The sequence below is a fragment of the Pelodiscus sinensis genome, chromosome 5, assembly GCF_049634645.1.
Source record: "Pelodiscus sinensis isolate JC-2024 chromosome 5, ASM4963464v1, whole genome shotgun sequence".
Taxonomy (NCBI): domain Eukaryota; kingdom Metazoa; phylum Chordata; order Testudines; family Trionychidae; genus Pelodiscus; species Pelodiscus sinensis.
Window position 1 is genome coordinate 29674218 of NC_134715.1, and position 22367 is coordinate 29696584.

A 22367-nucleotide genomic window follows, 5' to 3' on the forward strand; every position below is an offset into this window, starting at 1 on the left:
TTTAAAAAGTTGTAAAACCTAATTTGTTGTAGATTCATTGTGAATATTTTTACAATATTAAAATACAGGTGCATTCTGCACTGTATGGTTATTCAGTGTTAGAATATGCCCCTTTGAGTTTATTGTTTAGTACTGTCTTTGACATCTTACACTTAAACAGAACACTTCTTTCCTGAATCTCCAAATGATTTACAAATATTGGCTAAACTGCACAATCCCCCTGTCAAGTAAAAGGATATGTCATAATAAATCTAGTAAATCTAAATTCAGCATAGTTAACTATAAAGATAGTTCTGAGATGTGATAGATATAATTTTAATAGAACATGTTCCTTTGACATAATGATTAACAAGCTGGTACAACTGATCTCTTCCAGGGTACACTTGAAGGTTAAGTAGCTACAGATCTCAACTAATCCAGTGTAATCTGCTATTACTAAATGGATGTCTACATTCACATAGATAGCACAAAGCACTTGAGTGCCTGGGAATAAAAGTTTTTAGATTTTGTTCATATCAATTTTGTTGAAAGAAAGCCATGTATTTGTTTGTTTGTTTGTGCATCATGATTAGCTTTTTTGATGAAGTAAACGGTTTCTGTCCTTCACAATGCACTTGCATTTACCACGGCAGAAGTGATGGCACCGGAACAAGGTATGCATTTCTTGCCATTAAACCACATAATTATAGGAACATAGTTTGGAAATTTAGAATAACATTACAACACTGATTATTGCAGCTTGTGTAGTTTTAGTTCATGTGCTTTTTAGAAGTAGAAAAGCAAGTTTACTCCATTTTATGCCATTTTTTACATTATAAGCAATGTGCATGTATGTTAACAGGCAGCAATAATAATTTATATTATTGGTTTTCACTTAGCAGCTGGATGCCTTTTAAATCTTCAATTTTTACGGAGACTTTTCTCTTCATTCTAACCTACTAAATGTCAATATTTCATTGAAAATTCCATTTCTTAAACCAGTTACCAAAATTTCAGGCACAATATTCCCTTCTGTGTCTGTAGGAAAATCTCACTGACAATAGAAAAAGTATGATGATAAAAAGCTTAGCCACTTAGAATTATTTTACAGCAGATGCACTGGACATTGGATTGTTGCTCATTTGGGGAATTACAATTGCAGCTAGTTTTATTCTTTATCTATTACAAAGTTCTGGTGAGAAGAAAGGGTCAGAGACGTTCATCATAAATCAGCATCCATGGAGAAAAAAAGAGACATTAACTTTGTGTGTCAAAACAATCTAGCCTGGGTGCCTAGACTCCTAAGTCAATGTGTAGGCACGTAAAATAAATTGAAATGGCCTATTTTACAGAAGTTCTGAGAAACCCCAGTACCACTGAAGTCAATGCAATTAGAAAGTGTGCAGGACCTCTGAAAATTAGGCCACTTCTATTTAGGTGCCCACTTGTGGATTTAGAAGCTTAAATTTAAGCACTCAATGGGGAAAATTTGACATTTTTCTATCATCTTCAACCTACTTTCAAAAGCAGAGTTACACATATATATATTACCCTGGTACCTTAAATATCTGATATTGCGCCTCTTGCAGAAAACTTAGAAAAAGTGATGCAAAGAATTTATGAAAATGGAGGTTATGAATGTCCTGTTTCAATGATAAAAATACAAATAAAGCCCCTATGTTGTTGAATTACATTGCTGGCCCTAAAATGACTGAGTAAAAGAAAGCATTTAAATTGCTCTGGAATTAATACAGCAGTATCATTAATATTTTATATTCACTTTCTCTTTAGAAAGCAAGTCCACTTTTTAATTGCTTCTCTCTTTACAACATAGAGTATTGCACTTGATCTGACATTTTGGCAGTCGTGGTAGTGGAAAAGGCATTAATATGTAATTGAGAGTTTACTGGAGACTTGCATCTTAAATACATACTAATTAAATGTAGTACTCTTCTTGTTTGATGCTAGATCGGTGCTGTGTAATGACCCTGACATGTCTGAAATCCCTGTGAATGTTCCTGTGGACACAGTAAAACTTCGTGTAGAAAAAACTGTTATACGTAGGATTCCTACTGAAGCTTTTTACTACTTGGTAGACCTTAAATACCTGTGGGTGACCTACAACTGTGTGGCTAACATTGATACCAGCAGCTTTTATAATTTGAAGCAGCTGCATGAATTGCGTCTGGATGGGAATTTGCTGTCGAGCTTCCCTTGGGAATCTCTTGTGGAGATGCCCAACTTACGAACCCTTGATTTGCATAATAACAAATTGACCAGCATTCCAGCTGAGGCTGGTAGATACCTGAGAAATCTCACCTACCTGGACATATCCAGCAACAAACTAACCACCTTGCCATCAGACCTAATGGATATTTGGCCCCCCTTCTCAGAAGCAACACCGTCCAAGAACACTGATCAAGCAACACAGAGAATCATATTGGGTAAGTTTACAAGAACATGGGATTCCTTAGTAAAATGTATCTAAATATTCATTTTAAAATGGAAGCAGCTTAGTGTATTGAATAGGACCTTGGCCTACGAGTCAGAAGATCAGGGTTCTAATACTGATTTTGTTGCTGGTTTGTTGTGTGATCACTTATCCTAGCTATGTCACCTGCAAAGTGGAGTTAATGAGAGTTGCCCCTCTTCATAAAACATTTCAGTATCTTCAGATTAAAAGAGCTAAGTAAATATTGATGAAATCCTTCCTGTGAGGGTGCAGCATATGGACAATTCAGCTGACATAAGAACTTAAGTGTTGCTTACCGTTATGAAAGAATACTTGTATTCATGATGAGATTTCCTTTGTCATTTTACTTTCTATAGCATGACATCATCTATTTTTGCAAACACAGACACGCTACCTCAGGCAGTGATCTCACCCCTTAGTGTACCTGAAACTAAGGCTAGGTCTATCTACACTGTAGCTTTTTCCGATCACTTTTCTGGAAGAGGCTTTTCTGCCATTTGGCTCTGTCTAGATGGGGCCAAATGGCAGAAAATCCTCCTCCTTTCGGAGGAGCCCTTATTCACCGTAGAACGAGGTATACAGGGCTCTCTGAAAGAGAACATTTGCTCTTCTGCAAAAGAAAGCAGAAGAGCAAACGTGTTCCCTGGACGTGGCGGAGTTTTTCCTGTATTCCAGAAAACCCCGCAGTGTAGACATACCCTAAGTAAAGGGCAGGTTTGGTCAATATTTCAGTGGAGTGCCTCAAGGAAGGACTGCAGCATGTGGTGTTTGTAGCTCAGTAGAGGGACTTTCCCTTCTATGTCAGACTTGAACCACTTATGGATTATTCTAGGAGGGGTGGGTGAGATTCTGTGGCCTGCACTGTGCAGGGGGTCAGACTAGATGATCATAATGGTCCCTTCTGACCTTAAAGTCTATGAGTCTATGGTGACAAGGGAGAGTGAGTTGTTAGAAGAGTTGTGTTCCAGATGGTGCACGCACTAGTGCTCTGAACTCACACAGGGATGAACTCTGGGCTCAAAATGGCTCTATGTTGGTTAACTCCACAGATTTCAATGCTGTTATTCCTGAAGTAAACTGGTGTAAATGAGAAGAGAATCAGCCCTGTGGTCTTTAAAGATCCTGTGGCATTTTCACAGTTGTGGTGTGTCAGAACTGGTGCTCTGGTCAAACTCCATTTTGCATAATTATATTCTGCCTATTAATAGAAGTCTCCTAACTTGCTTGTAGTCTAGACCAATTCATAGAGAGACTCTCCTCTGGACCTGTTTGTGCAATTTCACAGACCACCGCGTGCTTCCCCACCCATTCCTGATCAGCTGCCAGCACCACTTAGTAACTGCATAGTATCACCAGGGTAGCTCCAGTTATTGCTTTATTTTCTAATGTTACTTTTCCATGTATTTATATACTTTTAGCCATTCTTTATTACACTGGGAGAGCAAGCACCATATGATTAGCCGGCTCTCCATAGATAACAAGAAGTGAGTCCATACATCACAGCTTGGGAACCTCTTCCCCATAGCTGTAATTCAGTACTACTGTGTAATGTGTTTTGTGGCTGTGTTCCACTCCAGTGGCCTGAACCTGCAAACCTTTATTTAGGGAAGAATTATTATAATGAATCAGAACTAGTTTGTGCCCATCTTGCTAATACATGTGAGGAACTCTGTGCATGGAAACAGTTCCAGTGAGTTACTTCTATGCATAGGTGTTTGTAGGATTGAGGCAAGAGGGCTTAGGGATCATTCAGGATAAAAGATGCTATAAACTTGCAAAATATCAATTATATGTTAAATTGTTTGTTTCTTATTAATCTAAATATAAAGCTATAATGTGGAACTGATTATACTATACGGATTGCTGCCTACTCTTTATTTTGAATTTTTTTACTGCTAATATCTGAGGACACATGCTGTGTGGGAAATACTGGTGCGTGTCTTAAAATGTTAGTACAACACATTCAGCTTATTGTAAATCATGTGCCCCCCCCAGGAATCAGGCATCAGTTCTGTAAATGCTTTGTCTAAAATGGCTTTCAATACATATGTATCTTTGGGTGCTCAGAAAAAAATACTGTGGAGGATTAGGCATAATTGAAGGAATCCTCCGCTGCACTCAGTTTCTGTGGATGCAATATGGAGAGGATGGACTCTGTGAGAGCAGGAGGTTGCTTTCGGAACCTGACATGCCTAGTCTTCATGTGATGCGGCTGCTCTCATCTCCATAATTGTAATGGCTGGACCACAGTGTGCTCCATTACTATCCCAGCATACTCCTAATCTGAAGGTTACTGGAGGGAAGAGAGTAGAAGCTGGCTCTGGGTATATCAATACAGCAGCTGGGAATTGCAGTTCCTAGTGCAGGTAGACCTAAGTGTGCTTGCCTGCTTGAGGTAGATGGCCATAGAGGCTCAGGCTAGCCATGTGGGTACACTCTTGTTTAACCCCCTGACTATGCACTGTTGCCAGTACCACTGTAGTTACACTGCTATTTTTAAGTTCTAGCTTGAATGGCACCAGCATGTGTATATCTATCCGTGCTGGGAATTAAACCTCCCAGCTGCAGTGTATGTCAGTTCTAAACCTGTGGAGGATTTCCCCTGTATCAGAATCCTCACCAAGGGACATCTTCCAGTCTTAATGCGCTACCCTTGCTGTGCAAAGATACTGGAATCTGGCTGAGTATGCACAGGTACTATGTAAACTTTCTTCACCAATCTTTGTCAACATACTTTAATCCTGACAACCTGCGCTTGTATTCTGTTGGACTGTGCTGTATTATGCAATGATTTTATAAAATGCAAAAATGTCCTCAGGGGGATTAGCATGAAACCTTTAGCTCATTTTCATTTGTGAACTAAGTCTGGATTTGACTCCATGTCTCCAGAGATGAAAGGACAGTAGATTCAGGTTTGGGATGTAAGCAAGTAGTCGACTACTCGCATTTCCTGCCCTCACCCCTTGCTGCCTCTATTTCCTGGCTTAAAAGCTTTCTCCCCCCAGCGCAGTCTCCACGGTGCCACGTGCCTGCCCCTCACTGCTGCATCTATAAAAGGCAGAAGTCAGGAGTGGGTCAGGGGAGGCTGCTCTGGCAGCAGCCCCTGTCTGTGGGGGGTGGTCCAACTCTGCTGCCTGGGCCCTGCATTTAAAGTGTAGTAGGAGCTGGGCGGGCAGGCAGCCCAGCTCAGTCCCTGCTCACTCTGGATCCAGGACCAAACCTGTCTGCAGCTCTGCAATTTAATACGCAGTAGGAGCCGAGGGGCAGGCTGCCTTCCCCTATCGACTAATCGAATAGTCAATAAAAATCTATCAATGACTCAATTAGTGAAATAACCGCATTTTAATATCCCTAATTCAGGTGCCAATTTGCCTCCATGTTCTGTGGAGATGGCATGCAGTTAATATAGACTTATTTACTAGAGTCAAATACCCTGAAAATAAAATGATTTCTTGGTAAAATCTGTAGCAACTATAAATTAGGCTGGCTGTGAATGATTCCCTTCATTTCCAGTCGTTACCAAAGCCGTTTCTTGTGGTCCATTACAGTGCATTCACAATTAGACAATGATTGTTACACAATTAATCAGAACATGAATGAGAAGATTTTCTTTAGAGATCGGAAGTGTCACACTGCTTGTGATTTGTTCCATGACAGACCCCAATTCCCTTCCCGCTAATCTGTCGTCATCTTCCGTATTGATTGCATTGCTCTAGTGCCTCTGAGCTCCGGTCATGTTTCTCACACATGTACATGCACACACACTCATTGTAGGAGTCTCATCTTCTATCACTTCTGTGGTAGAGGGACAGAGTTTTTACTACCAGATAGATTTTAGGATATGGTGATGAAGTTGGAGAGATGCCCTTCCTGTTGCTTAAAATGTACCATGTTGAGTAGGATTATTTATGAGCCAGGCGGTCATCTTGAATTTGCCAAGCAGAGGAGATTCTGGATAGGAACCATGGAAAAGGGAGACCAGTGGCTCTGTGACATTGCTTCTCTGATACCCCATGGAAGCTCTGCTGAGGCTCATCGAGGCTTTCAGGGTTGGGAGAGGAGCACAAGAGCACCAGTTCTGCGTGGGACTCTCCCCCTTCCTAGAGTTGGGGAGTGTCTGCTGTGATTCCATGTTGTGAGGTATTCTTCTTGAATCTGTGCTATAAACATTTATCCTGCAGGAACCAGGTTACGAGGCATAAAGGAGGGGCCACAGGAGCTGACCCTCCATTGAACTAAAGCTTCTCTGCCTCTTTTGCCATCTCTGGGGTCTGAGATAATTGGATGAAAATGCTGTGAAGTGAACCGAGAGAGACTCGTGGGTGTCCCGCCCCTGTAGTAGCTCTACACCTGAAAGCATAGTGTCATTGGGAGCGGATTCTTGGTGCTTCCTTGAAGTATTTACAGCAAAGCCAAACTGTTGATATGTTGCCAGTAAAATGGCAGTTGGGGTTCCACTCAGTATGAGCAATGGCTGGTGGAATCTTCCTGCTTTCAGGAAAACAAGATTATTCACTGGTGAGTTTAAACAAAATAAAAATCCTGACCAAGTGATTTTTAACATGTAAAAGGTTACCCTAGCTACCGTGTCCTAAATAAACCTGAGGAAGAGAGAGTCCAGAGAAGGCTCCCTTCCCAAATCTTCCGGCAACATGACAGTGCATCTGGAAAACCGGGAGTTACGTTGGCCTAGCTGACAAGAACCTGGCCTTTTACGTCTTGTTAGTAATCCCAAGCTTTATTCTTGCTTGACCCATTTTCCTTGTGTTTCTTCAGTCATTTTGGACACCCTGGGCCCAGTCTTGTTCCCACTGATCACACTATGACCTGAAAGCTGAGGCAAGGGCAGTGGTAATATTATTCCCATGGTGGTCTAAACTAAGGGGCTATTGAGAGGACAAGGAATACTGCATATGATGGAGCTGAAGTTTGCTCTGGGTGAAATCTTACCTTCTCTGCCTTCCCTTCTGCCAAAGACCCTGAAAGCAGCAGAACCCCCAGGCTGCTGGCAGAGAGTGTGCCGGGCAGGCAGTTGGGAAGACTCCAAGCTTCCCGGGCCTGCTCTGTAGTGATTGTTTCCATGGTACCATGGAGAGAAGGAAGCGCAAGCAGCCAGTGGGGAAAAAGATCCAGTCAGTCTATTACTATATGAAGCCACTGATTAAGCCACAGTCCCCATGGAGCAGCAGAGCAGGGGATGCAGATGCTATTGCAGTTACAGACATGGTTGCTAACGTGTGGGTTGGAAGGGCAAAGAGGACAGCTGCCCTGGGACTGGTGATTTAATAGGGCCAGGGGCTTTAGGCTGTCACCACTCCTCCTACAGCATCAGCAGCAACCAGAGATCTGGGCACTTTAAATCGCCACTGGAGCCCTGGGCAATGCATGCCAGGAGGCACTGAGTACTGGGGTGGAGCTAATCCTAGCCCCACCCCTTCTGCCTGAGACCCCACCCCTTCAGTCTTTGCTCAGGCCCTACAAAAGTCTGTCGCCCGCCCTGGTTAGAGAGAGCCTTGGGTTTGCCAGCTGGGTTTGCCATCACGTGTTACTGTACATCCAGGTTTTGTTTTGAACCTTGAAGATTTTATGTATTGCCACTTTTCAATCTAGAAAAAGGGGAATAATGTGTACTTAATTACTCTCTGAATCTTGTTACTGATTTGCAAAGAGAATGTCCTATATAGCTCTCCTCTGAGCTAAAGTCCATATTGACACAGCAGTGCTATTGGTGCGGGGGAAACTCTGTTTACCAAAAAGGAAGGGCTGCATCAATATAGCCTTCTGTGATATCCCTCAGAGTATATAATTCACAACTAATTATGGGCTGTTATTAGCCATTGATGGGGATGAATAACCAATTGAGTTATTAAGGAAACAAATAATTAGAGTTTGTTGGTATCACTGTGGCATCCAGGCTCGTCTCCAAATGAATCAGAAAAGGACACTTTGTGGGATGTGGCCATTTTCTATCCATGTGCACAGAAACCCCATTATGGTTCATTAGGAAGGAAGCTTTGTGGGTTGCTTAATGTACAGAGTGGTCTCCTTGTACTATATCACATCCATGAATGACAAATCAATGCTTATTGTGCCACAATTTTAAGTGTTGGTTTCATATTAGAAGAAAACCCTGGATCACAATTGGTTGGAAATAGCCAGGATGGGAGTGAGAAAATTACCACCTCGGAGATCAATGTTAGACCGTGGCACTGAAACAGTTTTAATCAATCCGTTGTAAATAACTGCATTTTGTCTGGTTGCCCTGAAAACAATTATCTCAGAACCAATTAGATAATTTATAAAAATCTCTGCCATCCTTATGGAAGACTTTAAAAAAAGTTGTAGTTCTGTGTTCTATAGAATATAACAGAGAATCTCTTCCAGTCCTGCATTTCTTATTCTATACTTGCCATAGGTGGGTTTCAGACATTCTATCATTCTCTATTAAGCCATATAACTGCTTAGAGTAATTTTTTAATAACTTTATTAGCTTGATTCCTTTTAAATGCTATGGGACTTTCCTTAAGGTATCACTAGAGGTGATAGGTTTTATTTCTGGAAGACTTAACTTGATTTCTACTTAGATGCGAGTCAAAAAATTGTTACACTTAGAATTTCATTGACATGAGGGAGAGATTTCTGATGAAGACATTCAGAATGTATGTGATGATTAACTTCATGTTCTGGTGCACAGCATGATTTTTTTATGCAAGATACCTCTTATATTAAATCTTTGCCTTGGTCAATATTTCTCTCTCATGTCAATAAATCCTAATATTTTCACAGTTAAAAAAAATCAAGATTGCTTATTATATAATTAGTGAAGGTTAAATGCTTAGCATTCCATTGGAAGTGTAAGCACTAGGCACATACCTTCATCAGTGTCTTCTATAAATGGAAAATGAATTTCCTGAGATTCTTCCTTATCTCTGTTTTCAAGGTTCCTCAAATCTGTCTTTCCTCTGTGATTTATCCATTGCTTTGCTTCCTTTGTGTCTCACATCGACTTCTTACTGTCCTTCACAAAGTCTTCTCACCATCTTCACCATTCTGTGAAGCAAGATCTATTAACTTTGAGTGCTTTCTACAGGCCGGAGGCCAGAACTACATTTCCATTAGCAGTCTCTTTAGTATCTAATGGAGATGGAACAAAACTTACCACCTCTTTATTTTGTGGGTTCATATAGTTGTGGAAGTACAGTGAATATGTGAGCATAACGTGGGTATTTGGGAGTTGCAAAGTTAGCAGCAGGATACTGGGGATGAGCAAATCAACCTGTAGAATTTTGATAATGTTCATCCAAGAGATTTGTGGTTTTAATGCTTTTTCAAATCATAGCAGCTTTTGAAGGTCTCTCTTCATTTGGATTGTACAACCTTTGTGCAAGACTGATAAAATGATTGTTAGTCATCCTTTCGTAGTTTCTCAAGACAGACACAAACAATTTTTTTCTGTTGTATTTAAATTTTCCCTTTCTCATATGTGCCATCATATTTTTTGCTTGTCAGTTTTAGCCTCACCTCCCTCTCTAAGTGGCTTTGATTTTGATTCCCTTCCCCGTGCTCTAAACCAGTTTGTGCTGCCTGAAGCTGAGCTGAGAGCTGTGGAAGCAAAGACGAAAAACTTGGGGTTGACCCTACAGCCTTGTATATATTGTGATGGGACGATCAGGGAAGGTGGTTGACCTTCAAAAAGTCACCTGTCTCTAACTGCAGATGCAGGAGTATTGTCATAGTGTACGGAAAGAAGCAAGGTAGATGGAACTGGAATTCTACAGCTTTCTCCATTCACAATATCCATTGTTTCTAAATGATCTGGAACCCTCAAGGCTAGGTAAATAACCATGTGACCATGATACCTTGTTCTTTGCCACTCACTTATTACTCAGCCCATTAATATTTTACACTCTATGGATCAGGGACTGTCTCATGATGTGTGTTTGTACAATGTCTTTCAGGTAGTGGAGTTTGGATCTGGAGTGAATCCTAATGCAATATGAGTAATAAATAATAAGTCATAGCTTCCTAGATAGGAAAACCTGCAGGAGGGGAAAAGTCAGAGGTTTTGTCACAAGCTCTCCATGGGGAGAAGGACACTGCCATCTTGGGAAGGGAGTACAAAAAGAATACTGCTAGCTCTACCAATTTTGAGGATCCATGTAGAAAGCAACTGCAAGTTTCTATCTCTGGGGATCCTAGGGTCTCCTGATGCCTGAACTTTCACTTTCTCACTGCACTGCATCCCTTCAGATATATGTATAGGGGAGCTTCTAGCATAATTTTCTACTGTGGAAAGCTGATAGTGTTTAAGGGGTTGTTTCAGGACCAGACACTCTCCCTTCTGAATTTTTAGTGGCACTTCCACCTCCAGGGAAGGGAGCAGGTCACTTTCTATAATAGGGAAGACAATGGGTCACTTTGTAAAATATTGAGCAGGAATTTAAAAAAAAATTGTCCTGTAGCACTTTAGAGACTAACAAAAAAATAGTATTATGAACTTTGGTGGGCACAACCTACTTCTTCAGATGAGTGGAGCAAAGGGGCTTTTGACATATTCATGAACATCAGTTCTTTCCGGGCATCAAGTAATCATGTTCAAAGGTCAATGTGCAGTTGCACATGCCAGACTTTGAAACTTGCTCTCTGCAAATGTTAATAATTTCCAGTGGAATAGAGTTTAACAGGTTATTAGGGTAAATAACCTTTTTGATTAATACACATCTTTAAATGTTCACCTTTTATAACAGTGTTTCTCAACCAGTGGTACGAGTACCTTTAGGAAGCGTCTGGGGGGTATGTCAACACAACTGAAATTTGGAGAAAACTGAATTTTTGTTTCAGTTTTATAGTGTTTTATTATTTTTGTACTTTTTACAACCAAAAATTTAATCATCCACCCGGCTACAATTAAGTTGTTTAAACAAATGTGTTGCAATGGTGTGTCTGAAAACTGAAGGTACTGGGTGTACTTATAATGTTTTTTTTGAAAGGGGGGTACTTTATATAAAAAAAAGGTTGAGAAACACTGTTATATACTATAAGAGTTTTGCAATGACTATTAGAGGTTAATGCAGCACAGAACAAATCTCAAGTAGGCCTGACATCAATAACTCAAATGAGACAACACATTCCTCAAGAAGTATCCCTAACATTTTGCTATTACAGTTCAAATTTTATTGTAGCATACATTATATGTGCATTGAATGGTTTGCTTTGGAAGAGAATTGTGCGAAGGAAATAGCAGTACATTCCTTTAGGACAGTGGTGCCCCTTATTTTACTGTCACGCCCTACCTTACCAGTGTTGGAATCTGTGCCCCCAGGGATGCCGTTTCAGATTTTGGTTATAGGGGGCAACTTTAACTATGATTCTGAAGTCTACTTAATGCTTAGGCACTTGAAAACTCTCTAGTTTTTTTTGGCAGTTAGCTGACAGGAGTCCTGTATCTAATTCCTATATAAAAGAAAGACAAATATTAGACTCACTCAGCTCTAATAATATGTTCTGATATCTAGTGGCAGGTCATTGAAGGGACACTATTAGGTTTAACATTTTAATGTAAATTCTTAAGTTGTTACTAACTCTCCAGAGAGAGAGAGAGAGAGAGCTCAGAGCTCCGGAGTTCTATCTCAGCTCTGGGAAGGGAGAGGTGTCTGGTGGGTTACAGCAGGGGCAGATATATCTGGGTAAGGGAATCAGCCTACCCCCACCCCCATGGAACTGCCAAACCCCAGCCTGTGTGTGTTGGGAGCGAGCAGCCCTATGGGGCTGGAGCAGCCCTTTGACCACAACTGATCCCAGGTAACAGTTAACTATTACCTAGTAAGTGTCATCCATTAACTGGTTACCCATTCATATCCCTAATTAGCACTACTTTCTGTAGAAAAGTGTGTTCCAGAGCATGACGGGGTTCCCTGACCACTTATAATTAATCTCAGCAATCAGATTGGTGGCATTACCCTGACTCACAAGCAGAGTGTTGTATGCAGTGTTGTCGTAGCTGTGATGGTCCCCAGATATTAGTGTGTCAAGTCTACAACTACATTGTCTCTTTAAGCAGGATATTGGTTTTTTAATTTATGGCATTGTCACACAAAATTAATGAACCATATTGGCCTAATGAGATGCATTTTGTGTGGCATGGACTGACAGAAGAAAAATGAATTTGAATTCAGAAGATTATTTGCACATGAGGTGCCTGACAATCAAGTGCTTAACCCAACAACATTCACTTTCTCTTACCATAATAGCTTTCAGTGGAATTATTTGTTAATATTTTTGTGTGCTTTTTATGTTTTAAAAGATTTACACTAGACAAATATATTTCAGTCACTCAGTTATATTGATGAATAATTTGCCAGTTTAAGGGACTAATCCTAAAAATCCCTTTTATCATTATAATTCACACAAATAAGACTTTGCAGGATCAGACCATTTAAAAAAAATAATATAAACTATTTAAATCTTTAGAGACAAAACTGTCCCAACTCAACAGCATACAAACATTCCAAAAGGTAAGAAATGTATATTTAAGAGAATGTGGGTAAATAACATTTAGTTTACCCTGGGCACCTTTGCTTTGCACAATGGTCCCAACATCCTTTCATGGTATGTACATTTATTTACACAGCCCTAGGAGTTGAGGGCATTACATTGGATTGTTTGCAATTAGTAGCTTTTGCAATACCTGCATTGTATATGTGAATGGGAAGGAACTTTATCTTGTATACTAAAGGAGTAGGCTTGAAATTGAAAACTTCCACCTTCTCCTTGCCTTGTAGGTTTTACTCATGTTTCTACTTCACGTATACAGTGCAAAGGGACAGCTATTGGTATGGACTGATGGTAGAGGAAACATGTTGAAATTACCTTTGTGACTAAATTGTGTGGAAGTCTTATGTATTATATAATCTGATAAACTCTCGTGAAATTAGCATATATATCCAAAGCTTTATATCATATTTTAAGTGTGTGTACTTCCTTGTTCCCTATAAATTAGCTTTTAAAAAATATAATAGCGGAACCAGTTTTCTTGGATTTGCCTATTCCTTTTATTGTGTGTAACAATTAGTCAATAGCTTTAAAATCACTCGTGTCTGGAAGGAATAAAATTGGATTGTGATGTCATGAACTCATCATTGGGAATCTCTTCAGGTCAAGTCTTGTTTTAAAGGGTGGGATTAATTAGAGTTTACCACTGCCTTTGTGCTTAAAATAACCTAATCTTGGTCACATAGTAAAGGGAAGCATTTATTTCTACAGTCAATGATTTTTTTCTAAAAAAAATAGTAAGGGATTAAAAACAAAAATATTTGGAAAGAGAAAAGAAAGGTGGTAATGTAATAATTCCAATTTTTTATTTAATTAGTCCTAAAGCTAATGCATCTTTTCATATGATGAGTTGTGTATTGTATCTCCTCATCTGGGTTTCATTCATGATTAGTTTGCTAAACTGTTTAGAGTATCCAGTAATTATAGGCTTTCATTGCAAAGTAGCAGCTTTTAGTTTATTTCTGCTTGCCCACTTATAATGAACCCATTATGATAGCATTGGGGGCTCTTCTGTCTCACCTACACAAATAGTTTGAGTTGGGACATAAGAATGGCCATACTGGGTCAGACCAAAGGTCCATTCAGCCCAGTATCCTGTCTGCCGACAGTGGCCAATGCCAGGTGTCCCAGAGGGAGAGAACCGAACAAGTAATGATCAAGCAATCTCTCTCCTGCCATCCATCTCCACCGCCTGACAAACAGAAGCTAGGGACACCATTCCTTACCCAGACTGGCTTGTAGCCATTAATGGACTTAACCTCCATGAATTTATCTCGTTCTCTTTTAAACCCTGTTTGTTATAGTCCTAGCCTTCACAACCTCCTCAGGCAAGGAGTTCCACAGATTGACTATGCACTGTGTGAAGAATAGCTTCCTTTTATTTGTTTTAAACCTGCTGCCCCTTAATTTCATTTGGTGGCCCCTAGTTCTTATATTATGGGAATAAGTAAATTAATTTTCCTTATTCACTTTCTGTACACTACTCATGATTTTATAGACCTCTATCATATTCCCCCTTAGTCTCCCCTTTTAGTTCTATTTATTGATAATATTCAAAGGATAAAAGAAGTGTTCCAGGGAGGCATGTTGAAAGATTTAAAGTCAAATCAGAAACTATTTAACGTCATTAAAGAAACACAGTGGATCAGAAGTCAACACAGCTATTCTGTCTTACACCAATATAAGATCTGAACCTAAATTACTATAGAACGGCCACTGTAATTCACCTGAAATCAAATTCCCCCTCATTCATGTTCTTCATAACCAAAGGGTAAATATTCTGAAGTAAAATGAGGAGAGGCCCAGTCCTTGTTTGCCATTAAAATGTGAATATCCTTTAATTCTTTCAACAGTTCCTCTCTCTTCCCTCTCTCAACCTATCTCCCCCCCCCCTCCAACTTTTAAATATTTTATGTTAAAAGATTGGTCTGAATGAGATCACTGGATCCAAACATTCTTGAACTTAGGGAAAGTTCAGATCCAGATCTAAACTTTATTGGCTGAAAGTCATCTCTGTTCTATGGCAGCAGTGTTGGTATAAAATCATGAACACTTATATCAGTGCTCTCTCCCCAATCAAAATTCAAGCACTGAAAAAAGTGCCTCAAAAGGAAAGAGACGCTTAGAAATTCCATACTAATTGAAGGAGTAGAAAGAGAGCAGAGGAGGCCAAAATATAGCCATAGCTGTTATAAGATCTATTTGTACTTTAAAGATCTGCCAAGAAACAAAATGCTGGTGAAATACCATACTGGGCAGCTAACCAAGGTTGCTCCTTCTGAGGTTGTTTCAAAGCAATGAAAAAATGGTACAATTTAGTGTGGAACATGACCACTCATATCATTTTCTATGTAGGTGGTTGTGGGGAAAATGTCTAGTTTATCATATGTTAACAAAACAGCTGTAACCCTTATTCCTGAACCTCAAAAAAAATTGCATTAACTTAAAAGAGGCATGCAGCTCTCCCAGGGTATGTCTACACTGCCACCCTAGTTCGAACTAGGGTGGCTAATGTAGGCATTCGAAGTTGCAAATGAAGCCCTGGATTTAAATATTCTGGGCTTCATTTGCATCTCGCCGGGCGCCGCCATTTTTCAATCCCCCTTAGTGCGGACTCCGTGCCCGCAGCTACACGCGGCACGGAGTAAGTAGTTCGAATTAGGCTTTCTACGAGCCTCCACGAGGAGTAACGGTAGTTCAAATTAGAGAGCCTAAATCGAACTACCTACTCCGTGCCGCGTGTAGCCGCAGGTACGGAGTCCGCACTAAGGGGGATTTAAAAATGGTGGCGCCCGGCGAGATGCCCCCCTATTAGCATTTAGACACACTGATATCTCCCACTTTCAGGCATTATTTGGATTTCATGATTAAACTTAGTGTATACTTTTTTTTCTGCTTTAGGTTTGCAGGACAACCCATGGTTTTGTGACTGTCGGATTTCAAAGCTAATTGAATTTTCCAAAATAGTGGACACCTCTGTTATACTTCTAGATCCTCTTGTGGCTTGTAGTGGACCTGAGAGCCTGGCAGGTATCTTGTTCCAGAGAGCAGAGCTGGAGCAATGTCTTAAACCATCAGTGATGACTTCAGCAACAAAAATCACATCACCTCTGGGAAGTAATGTATTGCTACGCTGTGATGCCACTGGATATCCAACCCCACAGCTTACCTGGATCAGGTCAGACAATTTACCGGTGAACTATACAGGTATTTAATAATTTATTACTAAGATATATGAAAATCCAGAAATATTGACCAATTTTAGTAGTTGCATCTGGCAATTCAGAAGTTTTGCTATTTCTAAGCAATGGGTTCATGGGAATGAAACGATATAACATTGTATTGTAAACCCACACACAAGTGAAAATAAATTGTTATTGTGCAATATTGGAGGCTGCCCGTAGATGCCAGCAAGGTTAATATCTAAGGATTATCTCTGGGATTTAAAGAAGAACTGGAAAAAATGAAGACAGAAAAAGTATAAAATCTGAGATTCCTAGAAAAGTCTGGGAATTGAACTGTTTGTCTCCGAACCTAATAACTCAGAATATTTTGGTGGTTACATGTTCTGTAGAGGTCGGTTTGAACTCTGAATTCTGAATTCAAATCCAAACTTTTCCAGAATTTGAGTGAATAACTTTTGTAACTGGAATGCGCTCTCTCTTTTTCTCTCTAATGCATGTGTGTTTTTGCTGCCCATGTCACAATTATTTTTGTAGAGCACAGAAATAGTGAAGACGCGCAGATCTGTAAGATTGAAATACAATGCATTACAATTATTTATTATTTACAGTGCTTATCTTTCACCTAAAGAGTTGACAATAATTAAAATCCACATAATAAAAATTGGACTAAAAATTATTAATTCAACATAAATGTTTTTTGTATGGGTGGGCTCTTTAGGATTCTGGATAGACAGCTCTGGGAAATTTCAGTACACAGTTTCCACCTGGATAGTCCAGGTTTTCAATGGGGCTGAGAGCTCTGTGGTTCCTGGAAGGGGCGGGTGCTCAGTCATAAGGGGCGGGGCCAGGCAGCCAGCTCTTCATAACATGTGAAGTGTCGTGCTGCCATCCCTCACCCACGGTCCTCACAGGCATGTGGAGCAGCACTCTGGCAGTGATTTAAAGGGCCTGGAGCACTGGCCACCACTGCTGCTATAGTATCAACAGTGGGGGCTGGGAGCCCCGGACCTCTATGAATCACCCGTCGCTGGGGCAACTGCTCCTTTTATCCCCTACCTGTTGGCAGGCCTGCAGGCTGCTGTTTCCTATTCCAGTCATGTGCTCCAGTCCTGACCTGTGTGCTACCATTAATAAAACAGGATAATTCAATTTCCAATACATGTTTAAACTTTAACCTTCCTTGTGAGATGGTGTACACATGATAGAATGAATCATTGCAATTTGGGATTGTACCAGTGCTTCAGGGAAGACTGATGGGTGAAACCTTCAAGAGCAGGGGTGGGCAATAATTTTTGATGGGGAGCCACTCCAAGAATTTAGTAAGTGATCAAGGGCCGCACTCTTCCATGGTATTAATAGGGAAGATACAGGGCCTGGGATGGAAACTGGGTGCAGAAGGGAACTTAGAAATAAGAGAATGGGGTACAGGAGGAAGTGTGGGATATGAGAAGGAGTTTGGGTGAAGGAAGGGGTTGTGGCCTGAGGCTGGAGACTGGGTGCAGGAAGGGAAGCAAGGGTTTGAATTGTGACCGACGGTAGGGGGTTGTGACTGGGGGCGTGGGCAGGAGATTGGGGTTGCCAGGCCGGTAGTATCAACAGTGTATGGGTGTAGGAGGGGGGAAGCAGATGATTTGAGTTAAGTGGGGTAGAGGAGCAGAAGTGAGGGGGCAGAGGGTTGGAGGGAGGAATGAACTGGGGTGCCAGAGGCAGGCTCCCATTGGGATTCACTATCTGGGTGACTCCCGGCCAGCAGCACAGTGGGTTGGATGCCTTCCATGCCCCCACAGGTCGTTCAGAGCAACCGGCTGTAGGGCCATGTGTGTCTGTGGTGGTGAGGTACTACACAAACTGCCTGGTCTTCCAACAGGCAGCTTCCATTGGCTCATTTCTGGCCAATGGGAGCTATAAGATTGTGCTGGGAGCTGGGGCAGCATACAAAGCCTCTTCCCTCTCCTCCCCCGAGGCTTGCAGCTGTTCATAGCTGGCTGCACTGAGGAACATGTGGGGGTAGGGCAGGCAAAGAGCCTGACTGAAGCGTCCACTGCACCTGTGGGCCAGATCCATCCTGTGAGCAGTATTTTGCCCAGCCCTGTTCAGGAGCATTTAAGTGATTTAGAAGCCAACATACCATTTCCTAAAGGGATTTAGACATTTAAGGTTCTAAGTCTTGTTGACGGTCAGTGAGCTTTATTTTTTAAAATTCATGAGATTTAGGCTGCCAAGTCACTTATGCATCTTTGAAACTTGCCCTCTCTATGTCTCTTTAAATAGTTTTGTTTTGTATAGTGAAACTGAAAATAGTTTTATCATTCTTATAAATGTCTAGTTTTATTTTTGAACCTTACTCAGGGCAAGTCTACACTTAAAACACTGCATCAGCAAAGCTGCATTGATGCAGCTGTAGCTCTGTAATGATGATGCTCTATGCAGATGGGAAAGAGCTCCCTGTCGGTGCAGTTAATCCATCTCTTGGAGTGGTGGCCGCTATGTCACCAGGAAAAGCTTTCTTGCTGACAGAGCTTTGTCTGCACAGGGTGTTAGGTTATAATTATGTCAGTCAGGGATGTGTATTTTTCACACCCCTGAGTATATAGTTATACTGATGTAGGTCTGCTGTATAGATCAGACCTCAACTCTTTTTTTTCCAAGACTATCATATGGTATGGAGTTGTGTTTAAAAAACAATATATGCAGTTGAAATGGTTCTTTATAATATTACAAAAGCATTGAAGGGATAGTATTAAAGCCTTTTCTTTATTTTTCCTTTTAGCTTACTGTTACCCTGTTTTACTATATGCATTTTATTTTCCTTTAGTAATTCAAGAAACTCCAGGAGAGGGTGTCAGATGGTCCATAATAAGTTTGACGGGGATTTCATACAAAGATGCAGGGGACTACAGATGTAAGGCCAAAAATTTGGCAGGAATGTCTGAAGCTGCTGTTACAGTCACTGTAGTTGGTGTTGTCACTACAACTGTGTCACCACAAAAATATGGGAAGAAAATTGGAGCAGACCAACAAAATAACACACAGGATGAAGCCAAGCAAGAATCTGAAAAGACCACCACACCTCCACCCTTAACATCCCTACCCACAACAATGGCTACCACTGAAAGACCAACAAGTGCCAAGATCACAGACAAAAAACAATCCAAGCCCATGCCTGATGGAAAAAAAAGTTCAAAGGGAGTAACAAATGGAAACAAAAAACAGCCTGAAGAAACAAGCAAAAAAGATGAGGTGACTTCATTGAATGCAGCAGCACTGCCTGAACAGAACGTCACCATAAAGAACCTAAGAGTTATTAGTGAATCTGATGAAAGAGTTACCTTAACTTGGAAAACCATCAATGTCACAAGCAGCTCTGCGGTGACTGTGTTGTACTCAAAATATGGTGAAAAAGATATGTTGCCTCTGAGTACAGATCCCAGCAAAAACAAAGTCACAATAGATGGTTTGCAGCCCAGTACACAATATATGGCATGTGTCTGTCCCAAAGGAGTTCCGCCTACAAAAGATCAATGCATTATTTTCTCCACTGATGGAATAAATGATGAGAGCAGTTCTCAAGTTTCTGTTTTAGTCCTGGCTAGCAGTGCAGCATGTGTGATTGTTTTACCTTTAATATTTTTCTTACTCTATAAAGTTTTAAAACTTCAAAGGAAACCAAAATCTGCTAAGGAAGCTGACCTTGCCAAAGAAACCTATGTCAAATTTGAAACACTTTCCCTTAAGCCCCGGTCAGTGGGCACAGGAGGAGAACTCTGGACTCGAAGAAACACTGATGATTCAGAGAGACTTTTGCTTTGTTCTCGGTCAAGCATGGATTCTCAGATGACGTTCAAAAGCGAGGGCTCCAGGTCTGAGTACTTTTGTTGAGTGTTGTAGACAGACAATGTGAAATATGTGAAGGGTAAAACTAATTCCAAACTGCAGTCTTGTATCTGAAAGGAAGTCAGTGCCAGTTATGCAACACCACTATCAGATAGAGCATCTAACTACAACTCGGACTATTTTGGTGGGAGGGGAGAAGGGAAAATGAGGCCTGTATTTGATTTTGTTTTTTGTCTTTTTTACATCCTGTCGTATGTCCTACGACTTCTGGTATGAGATAGTGATGTTCCTTGGAGAGTAAATAGAGCATAAAATTACTCTGCCTGATTTATGTTCTTCTGTTTTTATTAAGCATACTGGTATTTATCTTGTCATCTAATTTCATGTGCACAACACATACATTGTATCTATCAGAATATTCCCCACATTTCTTTTTAAGATATTATGTGTTGAAGAAAAGCTATAGAAGTAGATTTTAAATTCTGGCTTTGCTTCATTTTATACTTAAAAATATGCTTAATACTTGCACTTAATATTTGAAAATACATATTTTACATTGACATCAGCTTGTGCTTCAAAATGTGATGCAGTGTCAGTCTCTTACCGCCAGCATCTGAGAATCATTATGGGACTAGGGATGTTAAATTTTGATTAATCAACTAATTGAGTAGTTGATGGCATTTCCATCGACTACTTGATTAGTCGATAAGGAGTGGGGTGCTCCAGGCAGAAGAGCAGTGGGGACTCAAGCAGTCCTCGCTCATCTGGGTTCCGCCTCTCCCTTCAAAATGTAGCAAGGTTCAGTCCCCGCTCGCACCTTTTCCTTGCTGCGCCTCAACTTCCCCGGCCCTACCTCCTTGGAGATGGTGCTGCTGGGGGAAACCAGCTTTTAAGATGGCTACCCCTCAACACCGGCTCCTGCTCCCCCTCTTGTTGCCTTTCTCTGATAGAGGCAGCAAGAGGAGGAGGGTAGCGACTAGTTGAGTCACTATTCAACTACCAGATAAGCAAATGCAACTAGTCACTTACATTCCTATATGGGACAGATTCAGTCACCTTTATTCGAGTTGAATACTATTCTAGTCTGGGAGATGTCCTAGTGATATATCAGTGGAACTACTTGCAGATAATGGTACTAATTATCATGAATAAAGATGGCAAAATCTGCCCTATCTATAACAGTAAATGATCATAATGATTCTTATGCAGTTCTGCCTTTCTTCCTTCAGAAGGCATGCAGCACAACATGACAGTTCTGGTGCACCATATACTTGTTTTCACAGATTTCTTCCATTGCCTGCTGAGCTGTCTATCCTGAGCCTTATACTTGCCTCATTATGGTTCAGTGATTTCTAGTTTGATTTTTGTATTCTTTGTACTCTAGGAACACTGTCAGTTTCTTCAAAGGGTGAGTCTAGGAGATTGGCATTATTGGCCTTGGTCCCTCCAGCTTCGCCCTCCCCCCTCCTCCCTGCAGTTGGTCTGGTGGGGGGCATGCCTCTGGATAAGAGGCCCTGGCCTCCAGCTGCTTCCCCTGCAGCTGGTCTAGGAGGGTAGGGCTCAGAGGGCTGGCCTTGGCCTCCACAGGCCCTCCCCCCATCCTGCAGCTGGTCTAAGGGAGCATGGCTCTGGTGGCCAGCCTTGGTCTCTAGCCACCCCCACCCCACACTTCAGCAGGTCTGGGGCCAGTCCTAGTGTCTTTTTTTGGGTAGAGGCCTCTCCTCTGGCAGGAGTCATGACATGATTCCCAGCCTCTCCTTCAAAGAGGGCATCTCCATCAGAGAGGACCAGGCAGCCCTTCCCTGCCCCAGCCTCTCTTTGAGGGAGGACATCTCTTGGATGAGGGCCATGCTGCTCTTCTTGGCCCTGGGATTGGTCCCAGTGGAGGTGGGGGGCTCCCTCCATTCAGCACTGTTTGGGGAAGAGGACTACTTACCCATTCTGGTGGCTGGCAATTAAAACCCCATCCCCAGCTGGACACTCGCCTGCTGTTGCGGCTACCCCCAGTGGTCACTCTGTAGTATTGCTGTCTCTCTGATCAGCGCCCTCCCTTTCTCTATTATGGAAAACAATCCCTTTCCAAGCACTTCCCATTTTCCTGGTGCAACCAAACTCTGACCTTGCTTTAAGTTATGATAAGAGGAAGTTACATACCAAATTTGATCATTCTAGCTCTTACCATTATTAATAGCTCTTGAACAAATGGACTCATAGACTGATGCAAAAACTCTCTAAAATAGATATATATGGAGAAAATGTATATGTCTAGCAAAAGCTGTAGAAACTGAGCTATGTTTAAGAGGATAATGAACACAGATCATAAAAAGGATATTTAAATTCATTAC

At 41.2% G+C, this 22367-nt stretch overlaps 1 protein-coding gene across 1 annotated transcript; it reads left to right on the plus strand.

Moving 5' to 3' along the window:
• The first annotated feature begins 402 nt into the window (after positions 1 to 402).
• On the plus strand, positions 403 to 20623 carry LRIT3 (leucine rich repeat, Ig-like and transmembrane domains 3). The gene is made up of 4 exons (XM_006119279.4): positions 403 to 653; positions 1948 to 2423; positions 15905 to 16210; positions 19004 to 20623. The coding sequence occupies exons 1-4, from the start codon at positions 538 to 540 to the stop codon at positions 20065 to 20067; spliced, it is 1962 nt and encodes a 653-aa protein (XP_006119341.1). The 5' UTR covers positions 403 to 537; the 3' UTR covers positions 20068 to 20623.
• Positions 20624 to 22367: the final 1744 nt, after the last annotated feature.